Source organism: Tauraco erythrolophus, chromosome 2, assembly GCF_009769465.1.
Source record: "Tauraco erythrolophus isolate bTauEry1 chromosome 2, bTauEry1.pri, whole genome shotgun sequence".
NCBI classification, from domain to species: Eukaryota; Metazoa; Chordata; class Aves; order Musophagiformes; family Musophagidae; genus Tauraco; species Tauraco erythrolophus.
In genome coordinates, this window is record NC_141466.1 from 30,868,076 (window position 1) to 30,884,306 (window position 16,231).

A 16,231-nucleotide genomic window follows, 5' to 3' on the forward strand; every position below is an offset into this window, starting at 1 on the left:
ATTGAAGTATATAATCAGAACTTTGAATACCTTGGATAAGTACCTCTGTAGATAACTGGAAATTTGTCTTTGGGGTCTACTGAACAACATATCCATGTAGGGCAGCTGTTGCTGAGCTGTATTCCAGTTATAATTAGAATTTATCTTTTCTGAATTTTCTGGAGGCAGTGTTTTAATTTGTAATTCTTCCAACTGCACGGCTAAATTATTGCCAGTCTGTTGACCTGAAGATGAATAAAACCTCATCAAAATCCTGTTTATGAGTATGTGCTGGAGTTTTAAATATATCGAAGATACAGCGTTCTGTTTTTTGCATGCATAACATGCTTCAGTGTTAATGTATTTTTAAGTGCACTATTGATGTATCTCTAAAGAAGACAAAAACTATGAAACAAGGATTTTGCTAAAATATCACTTGTAAAATGACTTTTAGAAAGACATCTGATTTCATGATGAGAATCTACTTGAAAGCATGACATAGAGCATTTTCACCAAAAGCAGTTACTTGCACTTATAAGGCACAAAATCAGGAACATTTTCAGCACACAGTTGTCATAGTGAGCTGTTTTTGCACGGTAATACTGGGAGGTTGATGGAAATTCTGTTTGGATCAAGGATCCGTAGGATGCATTTTGCTGATGTTCTCTGTGTGTTCAATGCCACCCAGTGGAATTTCTGCTTTCCATGTTGTTTTTTAAGAATTTCCACAAAGCTGCTTTAAAAGACCTGTTTTACAGCTACGAAAACCAAACACTAAAAAAGTAAGTTTATGCACAAGGGAACACTTTAGGGTAGAGTGGGCAGGGCAGCCTGAATTTGGGTACATCCTAACATCTGAGTGGTTGGCACTGCCGCCTTAATTACTGACAGCATCTTTAAAAACTTCAAGTTCTTTCACGTTTCAACTTTGAATAAAATGTTTCTGAGAGTTTAAGGGAATTTTTGTTTTAAACTTGAAAATGCACGTGCTTGCGTTGCACTCTAATGGATGAGTAAATTGAGTTATTTTTGTCCAAGAGTGTATATGTAATTCTCAGTAGTTAATTTTTCTTATGGTATTTCCACTGTGCCAGTGTTTAATATTGTTCTACTTAAAGCATAAGAGCACCCGATTCCACCTTATTTGTCTTTTAACATGTTAAAATAGTTCTTTACCAGATACTTTCCTGCTATTAGCAGATCTTTCTTATTTAGAAACACCAGTGGGAACAAACTGAAGGTTTTGAATGCTAATTCAGACACCAGCTTTCACAAAGAAACACAGATGACTGTGATCGTGGTAAAATATAGATTTTATGAACAAATGCAATATTTAAGTATTTTTAAACTTGCAACTGTAGCCTGCTGCTGCTTTTAATTTAGATGTTATTAGCCTTTTAGTATTTATGCACTGATATTCGAACCACATATATAAGTTTACTTTATTTTTTATGTTTTGCTTTTTTTTTAGGTTAAAATGGGTTTACTGGTAGACTTGACCAACACCACTAGATTCTATGATAGGAATGATATAGAGAAAGAGGGGATTAAATATATAAAACTCCAGTGTAAGGGGTAAGTTGTCTGCACTTTTTTAATATTTAGCTTTTAATTTGAAAGATCACACTGAAGTAATTGTTTTTTTCTCTCCTCCCTTTCCTGCAGCTGTCTCCTAATCTGTGTGTTCCTGTGTTTTTTCAGGCATGGTGAGTGCCCTACACCTGAGAATACAGAAACATTTATCCGTGTATGTGAACACTTCAGTGATAAGAATCCCTCAGAGCTTATAGGTATGTCTTCTTACATCCATTATATACATCTTAGATCTATCATTAGTTTTTAATTTATTTCATATTTACTCATAACTGCAGTCTCCTGTTCTTAAGAGTCTAAGCAAAGGAATTTCCTCAGTACAGTGTTTATGCATATATAGATTTGATTGCTCTTACTCCAGAAACTAGTTTTTTACAGAAGCTAGTATGTTTCTGCATCCATCAGTTTGATTACAGCAATGGACTTAATGTGGAAAAATATACAAGCTTAAGAACTGTCTACCAGCAGAAGTTACAAAAACACAAGTATCATATACTTGTACAAATGCAGGTTATGTGTTGCCTGAGTATTGTTTTGGGATTTGATGATGTGGCTTACTTGAAGTCATATCTGATAACTGAAGGATCAGAGATTCTTTAGCAAATCTCACAAAGCAGCTGATTAGTTACTGGAAACTGGTAGTAGATATTAGACTAAGTTTTTTTTTTTTTTCTGTAGTGTACTGTCTCACGGTGAATATATGAATGTTCTTAAGGATAACTTTTTTTTTTACCGAGAGCAAAGTAAGTTCTTAGTTTAATTTGGATTGCTTCTAGTTTTAGTTAAAACCATTTTATTTTGATTTTTGTTAACCATATTAATGTTCAGCTCTATCTACAAACTGTCAGAGACAAGAGATTTTGCAGCTGAGTTTCCGGAGTCAGAATGGATGTTGTCCTCAAGCCTCCTCCATGATAATTCTGTAACCTTCCTGAGTCTGCGTGGCTGTGTGACTTAGGAGTGCGTGGAACAGTTGTTTGTGTAGGTGTAATTGATAAGAGCTTTGTAAACTAAGTTGGTATGTTCATACAGTTTAGGATTCACACAGAATCATGAAATTGTACAATAGTTGAGGTTGTTAGAAGGGACCTGTGAAAATCAGCTAGTCGGTTGTCCTTCCTTAGAGCAGGGCCAGCTAAAGCAGCTTGCTCAGGACTGCGCCCGTTTGGGTTTTGACTATCTCCAAGCTTGGGAACTCCACAACATCATCTGGCAACCTCTTTTGAGTGTTTACTCCCCCTTACAATATACAGGATTTTTTTCTTATGTTTAGATAGAATATATTGTATTTCAATTTCTACCCATTGCTTCTTGTCCTCTCACAGGATACCACTGAGAATCTTACTTTTTTTTTTCAGTGCTTCAGAGTTTTAATTTGGGCACACTCTTTTTCACATAATTTTCTTTTAGTTACTCTTTTATTTCTTTTTCACATAGAATGCAATTTTAGTTTGTTTTCTTCTCTAAACTGTAATGCAGGTATGTGATATGAATAATGAGGAACTGCTAAATGAGTGAGTGGAATCAGTCATCAACAATATTTCAGAACTTGCACCAGAACTTGAAATGTTGTTGATGACTGATCCCACTCACTCTCATTTAGCAGTTTCTCATTTTTCACTCTCCTTTCACAGTTCCTCCACTTGATCCTCCAACGATATTTCAGAATTTGAAATATTGTTATGGTCAGCAATTTTTATGGAGCACTAATAGCATGGTGATATCCTATAAATAGCAGACCGCTGAACTGTTATTTCAACTTTTAAAATCTCGTTTTTAGTGTTGAGTCACCAACTTTTTCTTTTTGACTTCTGTGAATTTTGGAATGTTCTTCTGTTATTTAGATTGTTTCGGCTCTATGGGAAAAAAAGTCAATTAGAAAGAGTCAAGAAGTAATACGTTGACTAAGCTTTCAAATAACCTGTGGTTTAGGCCTTCATAGTAAAAGAGAAATGTTGAGATTTTCCATTTCCCTTCCATGAATTACTGAAAAGTTGATTCTGGTTCTGGACATTTGTTTCCTCTGACAGAGCATCAGAGGGCCTGGTGTGAAGGATGCTTTTATCAAAAGTGAAAGGAGTCTGCAGCAGTGATACTTCTGAACCTTTCGTGATCTTTCACTTCCAAGCCGTTGGTCTCATTGCCAAGATACTTCTTATCTTTGCCATGTGTATAAAATTATTGACTTAACCTTCTTGGTAGCAGTAACAGCTGCAGGATTTATTGATAGCAATTGCGTGCGATTTCATTTCCAGTGTCAAGATTAGATGTGAAGAGACTGAAACGCGAATGATAAGTGAACAAGATTTTCTATTCAACTCAAACAATATAGGATGGAAACTTTAGTTTTGCAACCTGAAGGACTGGAGTATACCTGCCAACCTTAAGGAAACAAGATGCAAAAATTTTGCTTAAGCTGAAAACAAAGGAGAATTGATTGGGAGCAAATTCTATAAGGAAGCTAAAATTTGTTTCGTTTAAGGCAGGTTACGTTTTTTAATTTTATTAAATGGTTAGGATGGACGAATCCAATAATTTCTTAGTAGTTTTTGACTTGCTTTATCAAGAAGGGAAACTTGAGGCGGGCACAAAACCCAACCCTGATATATTTTATATATATTTCTGTTTACCCATATAAAGTTTCTGGTTTTCATCAGTCTGCTCCTTGTAGGCATTTTTTGGATCTCCAGTGAAAAAAAAATAGATAGTTGCAGATTAGGGGAGCGTATAGAAAAAAACAGGTGTTTGCATTTTGTATGAATAAGCAGCAAGTGAATTGTTGCTAAATTTACTTTACCAGCTATGGTAGAGAAATAAGGAAATCAATAAAAGCTTAAGAAACTTGCTTGATCATCGCAACTGAAAAATATGTTAATATTAAGAATAATTACATTTGATGTTAGTGGAATCTGTAATACTCTGATATTTATAATTTAAAATGCAGTATGAGGAAGAGGCAACATCTTGCATGAATCAATCTTTCATGACATTTTTAATAGCACAAATTTTCAGTCCGGTTTGTTTAGCACTAGATGGTGCTGTTGCCTTGAGAGAAAAAAGAAAACCAAAACAACCAGTTCCAATGCATTTGACTCTTCCCCCTCCTTTCACTGGGGGATGAATTCAGTAAAATAAAGGCTGAAAACTTAATTCTTTTTTTCTTACATTGAAAAGATAAGTAATTCAAGGTGATTGTACTGTTGTATGCCAAAATTAATAAGTCTGGTCTTAGCATGGTAACAGCAAATTTGAAACAGAATTGTGGTCTGTTGACACTGCTTTCAGGTTTGAGGTAGGGTAATCTGGTTATGTGTCCTGGTTTAGCCTGGCTGGCAACTAAATGCCACACAGCCACTTGCTCACCCTCCCCCACTGCCAAGGGATGGGGAAGAGAATTAAAGGGGAAAAGAGAAGGAGATTTGTGGATTGAGATAAGAACAATTTAATGATAATAATAAACCAATATATGTATATATAATAGTGTATACAAACAAATGATGCACACTGTAACTGTTTGCCACCTGGTGACCAATGCCTGTCCCGTCCCAGCAAACAATCCCAAAACAGGTAAGTCCTGAGTGAAAAGAGAATAAGAGATAGGACCCCAAGAGTGAGAGCCCCTAGAAGAGCAAAAGCCCTTCTTTCCGGTCAATGCTCACCTTCATACTGGGCATGACACTGCATGATATGGAATACTTCATTGGCCGATTTAGCCCTCAATCCTAAATCTAAGTTCAAATCATAAGGGGAGTTGTGGACCCTTTGTCCCGGCTACACTCCCTCCCAACCTGTCGTGCTCCTGCATGCTGACAAAAACATGGGAAGCTGAAAAGTCCTTGAGGTCTCAGTTATCAACTGTAAACACCAGTGCGCTATCGACATTCTTCTCATAGCAAATCCCAGACTAAAAGCAAAACACAGAGCTCTTCTAGCTGCTCAAAAGCAAAACTAACTCTGTCTCAGTGGAAACCAGGTAAATGTGATTTTTATGCCTGATGTGTGAAATGAATGTAATGCTTGTTGAATCCACTAAAAGCACAATTATTGGATTTGATTGTGTTGTCATCTGATAAGCATTTGAGCAGTCAAAAAATACTTTGATTCTTATCTGTATTAGCCATATTTCTGTTGCATTAAGTTAGTGCTCTTGAGTTGGGGTAAACTGAAGTATCCTATATTCTTTGTTGATCATAATTTGCAGAAAGAATGTAATAAATTGCTTTTTAGGCTTATGTGCCTTACATGATCTGGGCTGCCTTGATGAGAGGGGAAATAACTCTCTAATGCTACTGATAAAGGTAGAAGGATCCAAAAATCACACTTGTGAAACTGAAGCATGTTTTTTAAACCACTTGCAAATGATTGTCCCCTTTTCTTGTCTGTTCTAGGTGTCCATTGCACGCATGGTTTCAATAGAACTGGATTTCTGATCTGTGCCTTTTTGGTCGAGAAGTTGGACTGGAGGTAACTTTGAATGTTAATTCCTAGAGATTTGTGGAGAGTGACCAAAGGCATCTTCAGTATGTTTCACTTGTTGTCCTGACAGCTATCCTAATGTATTTGTTGTTTGTTATTTTAAAACTGCCTACTAATCTTGAGCAAACAACCAGCATTAACGTTACTCATACTGTCCCGTGGTAGCTTAGCCTGTTTCAGTCAAGCTTTCCAGGTCCAATAGATAAAAAGTCAGCTGTACCTGCTGTCTGTGGGCTTTTAGGAATGTTATATATTGTATTGTGTCTCTTTCCCATGACATGTCCCACATTTTGAGTAAAAATGTAGAATTTGGAGATAGCTGAAACATTATTTCTCTTACTTGTTCATCTTTTTCATGTAGGTTTGCATATAGGCTTTTGCTGCTTGAGTTCTGAAGATTAGCTAGAGCAGCAGCAGTGATGTACTTGCTTCTGAAGGATTGAGGGGAGACAAAGTCCTTGTTTCCAGCTTGTTGTTTGACTAAAGTCTGCAGCCTGCTTCTATTACAGACTCGCCTGGGTTTTTTGTGATCTAAAAATTTTGGTGCCTTCGTAAAGAATAGTGATCTTTTTTGAATAACATTAGTGTAAAAAACAATTGCCTGTAAAAATTGCATGACTTGTCCATGTTTGGTAGTATCCACAAAACACTCTTTCCTGGCTGATGATGTCTCGTGCAAGGCATATTTCTTAGCAAGCTCCTTAAGCATTCTGGTGATATTTCTTGTATGGTCCTTTAAGTGAAGAAAATTCTACTCCTGCTGCAGCGTTTTCTTATGACTGAATATACAGTTGTTTGGTGCTTAGCATGTATATGCAAGCTGTTTGCAAAGAAATGGGTCGTTATTGTCTGTTAGTAAACTTGGAATAAAAACATTGGAGTAATGGAGACGGAACACCATTAGTAGTGGATGGCTGAATCTTGGCAGAATCTTAGCTGAGTATAGGAAGTAGACAAAGATACAAATATCTTTGTAGTGTGATTGTAGTTCCTATGAACTAGCAAATTTGTATGCTTTTAAACTAAAAATTTAAAAGCAGCATGCAATAATTAGAGTCAGAATTGGTCCTTTGTTCTGAAGAGGAAATACACTTGAATCTATTTGAATCTCCTGTTTTCATGCAGTCTCTCTTTATTTTCAAACCTCTGTGGGATAGCCTTAAAACTTAACAGCCATGTCTTATTTCTTTTTGCTTCATTCAAATAGTTAATTGTATCAAGGTTGTTCATCTCTGTCAGATTTTTTTTAACAGAACACGTAGATATCACCTGGTAGAGGAAAAAATGTCCACAGCGAAAGAATGAATTTCAGTAAGGTGGTTGTCAATGCTAAGCATTGTATCAAGATAAATCCAATTTGTTGTATCATTCTTTAAACTGTTATTTGCTGATGAGGAAATAAGATTTTCTTTATGGAAAAACCCATCCATGGTAATTCCTTAAGCATATGATATAGGAGTGCTGCTGATGTATTTTGAATACCGAGATGTATTTTATAGTTAGTTTTAAAGAAAGGTCATCCAGACTGAAAGCTCTCCAGCTAGTGGTCAGAGGCCTTACTTGATTCTCTTTTTCACAACTCATTTTTCCCCAAAGACTGCTATGTTTCCAGAACTTGAAAAATATGTTTTCTTTCAGCTAGATTTTTGTGCTTGAGATCTGTGCTGCCTCTTTTGACTTCCATTGCCATCTATTCCAAAATAGGATAGAGTTCTTCTAATATCATCAGAGACAAGTATGAGTGACTTTCAGGCCTCATCCCTTTTGGTTTGTTTTGTTCTTTCAATGGCATAGATTACAGAAGATGTGAGACAATTTAAGAAAGACACCAAAATAAAAAATGTCTTGTGAGGAAGAAATTAGGAGTCTTAGAAAACAGGATGGAAAAAAAAGCTCCTTCTAAATAACTCAGATTCTTAAACTGTCATTTCTGAGATCTGTTCACCAACGATCTGATAGTCTCACTTGGGAAAATGTTTTGTTTTCTGTTCTTACCAAAGATCAGAAGAAAGAACCAGACTTACTGGTTCTTAGGAAGTGTTTCTGTCTATTCTGGGAAATTTACCCCAGAGTTCTTAGGCTCCTTCCCATACTGTACAGATCAGACAAAAAAAATACCTTTTGTATTTAAATTCTTTTTCCATTTTATCCGTATATGTTCCTTGTTACTGTGGTAAGCTATTTTCTTATCTGAAAAAAATTATTTTCACAGCATGCAATATGTGCTTTTGTTCTAGTTTTAAGATATGTGCTTGTCAAGAAGCCTAACAGGGACATGTATGTTTTGTGTTTTCTCCTCTATTTTGCAAGATTTCTAAATGTTGATCCATGGAACATTACTGCTCCATGCAGCCATGATAAATTGAAGACAGAATTATGTCCAGTGTTTTCTGTTAAACATTTTCATAGGATCTGTGAAAATAGCAACAATAAACTCTTGTGCTGTGATTGCTGTTGCATATTTTTGAGTGCTCTCCAGTTGGCTGGTAAAGGTGCATGACTGTTAGTTTGAGTTTCTAATTTTTTTGTGATCCAATCTCCAGTTTACTAAAGCACTTAAGATTAAGTATTAGCTGCGTAGTAAAAGTCTGCTGAATTACAGTGTTTATGAGAAACTTCTGGAAAGAGAAGTAATTTCAAAAGATTAGGACGCCTTTTCCCAGTGAGATGGCAAAACCTCTAATGAAAGGAAAGATAATTCTTAGGGGGAAAAATTTAGCCATATTTGAATTTCAAGACTTGCGTTTTTCTTCATTAAGTTTGTTCATCTTTTTCTTTGGTCTTTTTTGTCTTCATTCAGTCCTTAAGTACTTACCTACATGTCACCCATTCCTTTTCTGTAGCAATAATGAAAGTTTTACCTGGGTGACTGTCACGGTCAGCAGACCACTGTTAGCTACAATAAGAAGATGAAGCAGTGTAAGCTGCAGTTACTTCTGGGAACATATGCAGTGCGTACATAATTATGCAGAATCTTGCGCAAGAGCAACTGTCGCCAGACTGCTCTAAGCATGATGTTTCAAATATAATGGATGTTTTTGCAATTACCAGTTTGGAATTTGTTTTAATTCTCAGTCCAAATAAATCTTATGTTTGGTAAGGCATAATATGACTAAACCATGAAAATTAAGCATCCAGAGTAATTTTCAATTTTTGTTTGACAGTATTGAGGCTGCTGTGGCTACTTTTGCTCAGGCTAGACCACCAGGTATTTATAAAGGTGACTATTTGAAGGAATTATTTCGTCGTTATGGGGATGAAGATGATGCACCGTCACCACCTGAGCTACCAGAATGGTGCTTTGATGAAGATGAAGAGGAGGATGATGATAATGGTAAAACAGGAGGCCAAGAATCAGAACCTGGATCATCAAGCTCTTCCTTTGGCAAGAGGAGAAAAGAACGCCTAAAACTGGTATTTTTGATTAAGAACTTAATATTCTAATTGCTTAACCTAATTTCATAAACTCATAATCATCAGTTAGTACATAATATGTGCTTTTGCACATGAGGGCTGGTAGTATTGTCTCTAACCAGGAAAAACTGATAGATTCATTGCAAGCTTTCTGATATTTCTTAGATGAACCTTGAACTTTAACGTTCAACACCTCAACTATTCCAGTTGTAAAAATGACTTGAAATTTTTCAAATATAACTATTTTTTTTAAGTTTGAGTTGAGATAGTAGCGTGCTTTTTAATTATTCACTCTATTTTTAGGGGTGAAATTTTATGTGTGTGCATGTAAACAGTTTTAACTTATTTTTTGTAGCCATGTGCATGAAATTCAGGTTTTTTTTTTAAATTCATTGCTCATTTTGGTAAATGTTCTTACTTTTGAAAATTTTGGAGGATTGCAAATTGGATTAGCAAAAAACAATATGAGCTTAAAAACCTCAAGGCAGCTTTGAAATTATATTTTATTCAAAGCTGTTTTAACTGTATAATGATAAGAAATATGACTGATCATTTACTGTGGTGATATCAACATACATCTGCATAATTCTGATGAAATAAGTTGCTGTAGTTACCATAGTACAGAACTAATACTCAACTAAAAACAATATACTTGTATCATCTGAAGATTAATGGCTCAGTTCTTTCCAAATTCCTGACTCTTATTTATTTGCAGATTGAGTAGGGGAGAATGTTGCTGAGTGCAAAAATAGATTCAGTTCTTTTTGCATAATACTGAATTATTTTACTTGTGTGCTGAGGTGTGTTTGTTTGTAAACACTTGGAAATCCTCATATGAAATATGCTGCAAAAATGCGTTTTGTTGTTACTGCAGCTGCTCAACATGGTTTACAGATAGAGTATGGAAGAAATTAGCCTGAAAGGCATATGAAATCTAGTCCAAAGAAGCAAGATAGCAACTTTGAAATAGTCCATCAACTGGAATAAAAAGTTGCCCACGCTGTAAAAATCCGTAGTAAAAATATATTGAGGGATGTAGCCACTACCTCCATTAGCCTTGCAGTAAAACATTGATATCCAAAAAACGTTATTTGGGCTGGAGCCTCAAAACTATTTTTTTGACTTGCCTTTTGATGTATTAGCAAATGAGGTGTGATGGTGAGGTTCAATGACAGCCTCTTTTCAGCAAGTGTAAAACTAAACTGGTTTGTTTAACAGGAATCGTGATACTGGCTTCCCAGGCTTTTTCTTACCTGCCACCATAGTTTTTTTGAAAGCTGGAAGCTAAATTATACGAATAAGCATATTAATAGCTAAAAGTTAATTATGAGTTAGAGAATTTATGAAAGAAAGAATCATCTAGTTAATATGCATATTCGTATAATTCAGTTTTGCAGCTCTGCAGAAACATTCTTTGACATGAAGAGGAGGAGTGGGGAGAATTCTTTACCATGGTTCTTGGCTGGCAGATGGGACTGCTTCTTAACTCAGTAGATGGATACAATCTATTTGTGATTCCTCGTAAATAAGCGATCTACAGGGGGAATGATTATCAGGTAAATACCTCTTGCTGAGATTTTCTTATTTTACTGTCTAAAGGGCTGAATTTTCAGCATTACATTCATTTCCTGCAGCAGATGTTTTCAGCCTTCTAATTTGAATCTTTCTCCAAACACCTAGGGGTAGACACTGTTAAACTAGAGGTGGCTGTGGTGGTAATGGTGTTCTGAAATGTTTCCATTTTGACCCAACTCTTTGTGAGGACAGAAGAAAAGTTTAGTGGTGGAGGAGGAGACACCTCCCAAGCATCTTGTTAGGATAATGAATAGTCAGAAGCAACTGCCCAGTTAGCCTGTAAAGTGAAGTTAGCATGCTGTCCATTTCAGGAATTCCACTGGGATGTGAGAAACTGTGCTGAGTTTATGTGGTTTATGGGGAGGGGCTACAGGGACAGCCCCTCTTAAGAAGCTGCGAGAAGCTTCCCTGACTCCAACTTGGACCTGCCTCTGGCCAGGGCCGAGCCAGTCAGTGCCTCTATGAATAACATATTTAACTGAGATGGGACAAAGAAACCTGTGCCACGTGGGACCTGCAGTGAAAAGAGGGGGAAGGCGCGGGTGGCTGTCTGTGTTCCTGCTCCTGGAGTGCCCACTGGGCAGAGCTTGTTGTGCCGGGGCTGCCTCAGCTCGTCAGGCACGTCGGGCCTGGCACGGCTGCAGCAGAGAGAGGACTGAGGTGTGAGAGAGACAACTCTGCAGACACCAAGGTCAGTGAAGGAAGATGAGGAGGTGCTCCGGAACTGAAGTACTGGTGTTTGAGAACTGGGAGTACTGGTGGATGACAAGCTCAATATGAGCCGGCAATGTGCTCTTGCGGCCCAGAAGGCCAACCGCATCCTGGGCTGCATCAAGAGGAGCGTGGCCAGCAGGTTGAGAGAGGTGATTCTCCCCCTCTACTCTGCCCTTGTGAGACCTCACCTGGAGTATTGCGTCCAGTTCTGGAGCCCCCAACATAAGAAGGACATGGACCAGTTGGAGAGGGTCCAGAGGAGGGCCACGAAGATGATAAGAGGGCTGGAGCACCTTTCCTATGAGGACAGGCTGAAAGAGTTGGGGCTGTTCAGCCTGGAGAAGAGGAGGCTCCGGGGTGACCTTATAGCGGTCTTCCAGTACCTCAAGGGGGCCTACAAGAAAGATGGGGAGAGGCTGTTCAGGAGGGCCAGTTGTGATAGGACAAGGGGTAATAGTTTTAAAATAGAGGGAGGTAGATTCAGATTGGATATTAGGAAAAAATTTTTTACCATGAGAGTTGTAGAACACTGGAACAGGTTGCTCAGAGAGGTGGTGGATGCTCCATCCCTGGAGACATTCAAGGCCATGTTGGACGAGGCCCTGAGCAACCTGATCTAGTTGGAGATATCCCTGTTCTTTGCAGGGGGGTTGGACTAGATGACCTTTGAAGGTCCCTTCCAGCCCTAACCATTCTATAATTCTATGATTCTATGAAGTTCGCCTGCAGCCCATGGTGGGATGGCAGGCTGTCCCCCGGCAGCCCACGGAGATTAACGGTGGAGCAGTCTGCGCCAGAGCAGGTGACTGCACCCGAAGAAGGCTGTGATTCTGAAAGAATTCTGAAAGAATCCCACAGGAGCTGGAGATTAACTGTGAGGCAGTCCGTGAAGACCTGTGGCTGTGGAGGACCCAGCACTGGAGCGAGAGACGGCACCTGAAGAAGCTGTGACACTGTGGGAAGCCCTCACTGGGGCAGTCTGTTGGTGAAGGACCGCACCCTGTGGGAGGGACTCATGTTGGAGAAGTTTGTGAAGAACTGTCTCCCGTGGGAGGGATCCCACGTTGGAGCAGGGCAAGAGTGTGAGAAGTCCTCCCCCTGAGGAGGAAGGAGTGGCAGAAACAATGTGTGACGAACTGACCACAAACCCCGTTCCCCATGCCCTTGTGCTGCTGGAGGAGGAGGTAAAGCCAGGAAGAAGGGAGAGGTGGAGGGAAGGTGTTTTTAAGATCTGGCTTCATTTCTCATTAGCCTCTCTGATGTGATTGGTAATGAATTAAATTGATTTCCTACCCCCGCACCCCCCAAGTCGAGTCTGTTTGGCCTGTGACCATGATTGGTGAGTGATCCCTCCCCATCCTTGTCTTGACCCGTGAGCCTTTTGTTATATTTTCTCCTCTCCATCCCACCAGAGGGGAGGAGTGAGCGAGCAGCTACGTGGTACTTAGTTGTTGGCTGGGGCTAAACTTCAACAGAAACCTGGCTGCAACATCTTTCACGAAAACGTCCATATTTTGATGTTGAAAAGTCTTGACAGCCTTTCGTTTTTACACTACAGAAACTGTGGGAACCGTTAGACCATAATGTCATTACAGTTTCCTTTGTCATCACCGGAATGTAGTTGACAGGTAACAGCAAATCTGTTTGCTATGTTCTCAGATGCTACACAGGAAATCCAAACACATTTTGACCTTGTCAGTGGGTGCCATAATGATTTTAACATGGAAGTAACATTATTAACTGATGCTTAGAATCTCACTTCAGGGGAAAAAAAAATCTTCAAGAAAAAAATACTTTATTTTGCAAGTAGGACAAAAAGTTACAATTCTAAGTCAGAACCTTGAAACTTTTCATGGGTCAACCAGATCTTTTGCTGTTTATTAAGGGATGCCATCTGTTCTAGTCCCATGTAAGCTGTGTGTTTCACAAGCATTAGAGTGTGTAATACATAATGCTTCTAAAATGGATCGTCACATCTCAAACAGTCTGGAAGAGATGGTAGTTGTCAATTATTTTCTTCATGATTTTGAGTGCGGATGTCTTGTGGTCATCTGCAAGATAGAGGGAAACATTAAACCTCATGGTTGACATAGTTAGCAAGGATAATATTTATTATTTAACTATTGAAGTATGTTAATTCTAAATACTAGTGACTTTGGTTTTTTTCTGCCTAATTTGCTTTTTTTTGCCAAAGTTTAACCCCTGTATTTATTGTTCTGCTGGTGGGTGTCTTGATGGATATGAGAAAAAGATTATTTTCTGATTTTGCAGCAGCATTTATGTACTTGAATACAGGTGTCATTTCCAATTTGTTCACTTTTTCCCTATAGTTCATATTTTTTATACTTCTGACCATTCTTGTCATTCTTTGTATTCTGTCATATTGACTTGTGTTTTTCTAAGACTATGGTGCCTATAATTGAACATGGACCTTTATTTGAGGCCATTCTAGTGCTTAATAGGGAGGAATTAATTTCATGTGTCTTAAGGCTAATGCTTCTGTTTGTATATCTCAATATAATTGCCTTTTACAAGACAGAATAATACTAATTCAGCTTTTGGTCTCTTGCTGCCTCTGTATCTTTTTGTCCAATTATCTACCAGTGTGTGTTTGTATAATTGCTTATTCCTTATTAAGTGTAGAACTTTGTTAATATTGAATTGCACAGGATTTTTTTCAGCTCATTCTTAAAATTAAGAATAACACTGAATTCTTAAGTTACCATCACAGCCTGCATGCCTGTTACTAAATTCATGGATGGCACAAAAATAAGAATATGCTAATAGGAAATTTAGGGAAAATAAATTAATTCTCTTATACCTAAACCAGACCTTGCAAATCCTCCTCAGATATATTCTTCCATTTTGTTAGTGAAACACTAACTCCTCTCAACACAGTTTTGAAACAGGTTGCTCTTCTGTTTTGTAGAAGTTATATCTTACCCCATGTTTTCTGAGTTCCTCTATGATAACTACAGAAGCTAATAGAAGACAAGCCAAGGCAAAAGCCAGCATCAAAAGATGTGATATTTCCTGCTTCTGCCAGTCCTGTGAAGCCTGTTTCATCACCAAAACCAAATGATTATTTGAACACCGTTGTTACTGAGTGACAATCAGTATGATTTTTGTTGTATCTTTTTTTCTTGTGTGTGCCTAGAAACAACTCTTGTGATTTGATCCTGTATTTCTAGAGATTAAATCTTAACTGATCAGTGTAATTCCCTGCCTCTCCCTTCCTCTCTGTTAGAAGATGTGAACTCTCTTCCTGACATGTTTTGGGATGTTTCTTGTCCTCTGAAAGACAGTCTCTGAGCGTATTGGCACTCAGTGAAGTCTGAGTAGCTGAAGATGGCTATCACCCAGGCCTGGTGATAGCCACTAGGGTCAGGGAGGTATGTGTTTGGGGCTCTTTGCACTCACCCACTCCTCCAGATGGTGTTTAGGATCTGAACAAACACAAGATGATACATGTTGCCACTTCTCCTTCAGCTGAAGTGATGGGTGGAGGGAGAAGGTGGCAAGTGGGGAGAGCTTGATTAGTACAGATGGTGTGAAGGTTGTGCTGAATATAAATACTAAGTGTAGGTAGTTACCTTGGATCCGTTAGGGTTTATAACTCTTGGCTTAATAGCAGCGCTGAGGACCTGAGGTGATTCTGCTGAGCTGAGTGCTCTGGCAGCTCTGCAGTGTTCTCCAGTGGCCTGTTTCTACGAGGGTTTGTTAGCTCAACAATGGTAGAGAAAGTGCATGGATCTGGCTCAGTTTTGGCACTCTGTCCAAGGAAATGGCCTCATGAAACCTGGAATGCTGAGTTAGTCCAGCACAAATGCCCAAGTGTCTCACCTTGGTTTTGTAGTGCTGTGCCGTAGCTAGTGAGTATACTTGAGGCAGATAATCTGCAAGAGACACTTTCAAATGGCAGACACCGATTTCATGTTTATGACTTTTCCTTTTCTAGAAAATCTTTCTTGTTGCCTGCCTTTTGCTTTAATCTTAGCAGCTGTACTGCCATCGCATTTCGCTGTTATTCTGAGAAGCAAGGCACAACCATCTTCCTTTATTTCATGGTGCTCTTAACCACTTCCTTGGAATTCAGACAACATGCTGGCCAGGCATGTGTAGCTGTCTGCCTCCCTTGCCCAGTCACCGATGTGCTGTTGCACCTGCTGGTGCCCATATAAATAAGATGGGATAAGTGATGTGCCGAAAGTCTGTGGAGGTTAAGTTAATTAAAGTTATGAACTAGCGTATTTTTTTAGGATGTGCTGTTCTCAGAATGTGATTTGGTGATGCAACTGAGCCAAGCTTAACTAAATGCAGGCTGTACTGAAAACTGCAGTCCTGCTTTACCTGCAATCCTTGTGTTCCTTCTGCTTCCCTTGTGCTGGCACTAGTGCTGACTCATCCTATGGTGAGCTAGTTTAGGATACTGATTTGGCAGAAAATTACTAATTTATGACATTATTTTTGCCAACTTAAT

The 16,231-nt window shown here is 38.5% G+C and overlaps 1 protein-coding gene across 3 annotated transcripts in view; it reads left to right on the forward strand.

Annotated features, from left to right (window-relative positions):
- RNGTT (RNA guanylyltransferase and 5'-phosphatase) overlaps positions 1 to 16,231 on the forward strand; it is a 203,583-nt gene that overhangs the window by 12,898 nt on the left and 174,454 nt on the right. For all 3 annotated transcript variants that reach the window (XM_086608204.1, XM_086608205.1, XM_086608206.1), the window contains exons 3-6: positions 1,451 to 1,554; positions 1,681 to 1,769; positions 5,961 to 6,036; positions 9,213 to 9,462. In XM_086608204.1, the coding sequence (XP_086464330.1) occupies positions 1,451 to 1,554; positions 1,681 to 1,769; positions 5,961 to 6,036; positions 9,213 to 9,462 (519 nt within the window). The remainder of the gene's footprint in view (positions 1 to 1,450; positions 1,555 to 1,680; positions 1,770 to 5,960; positions 6,037 to 9,212; positions 9,463 to 16,231) is intronic.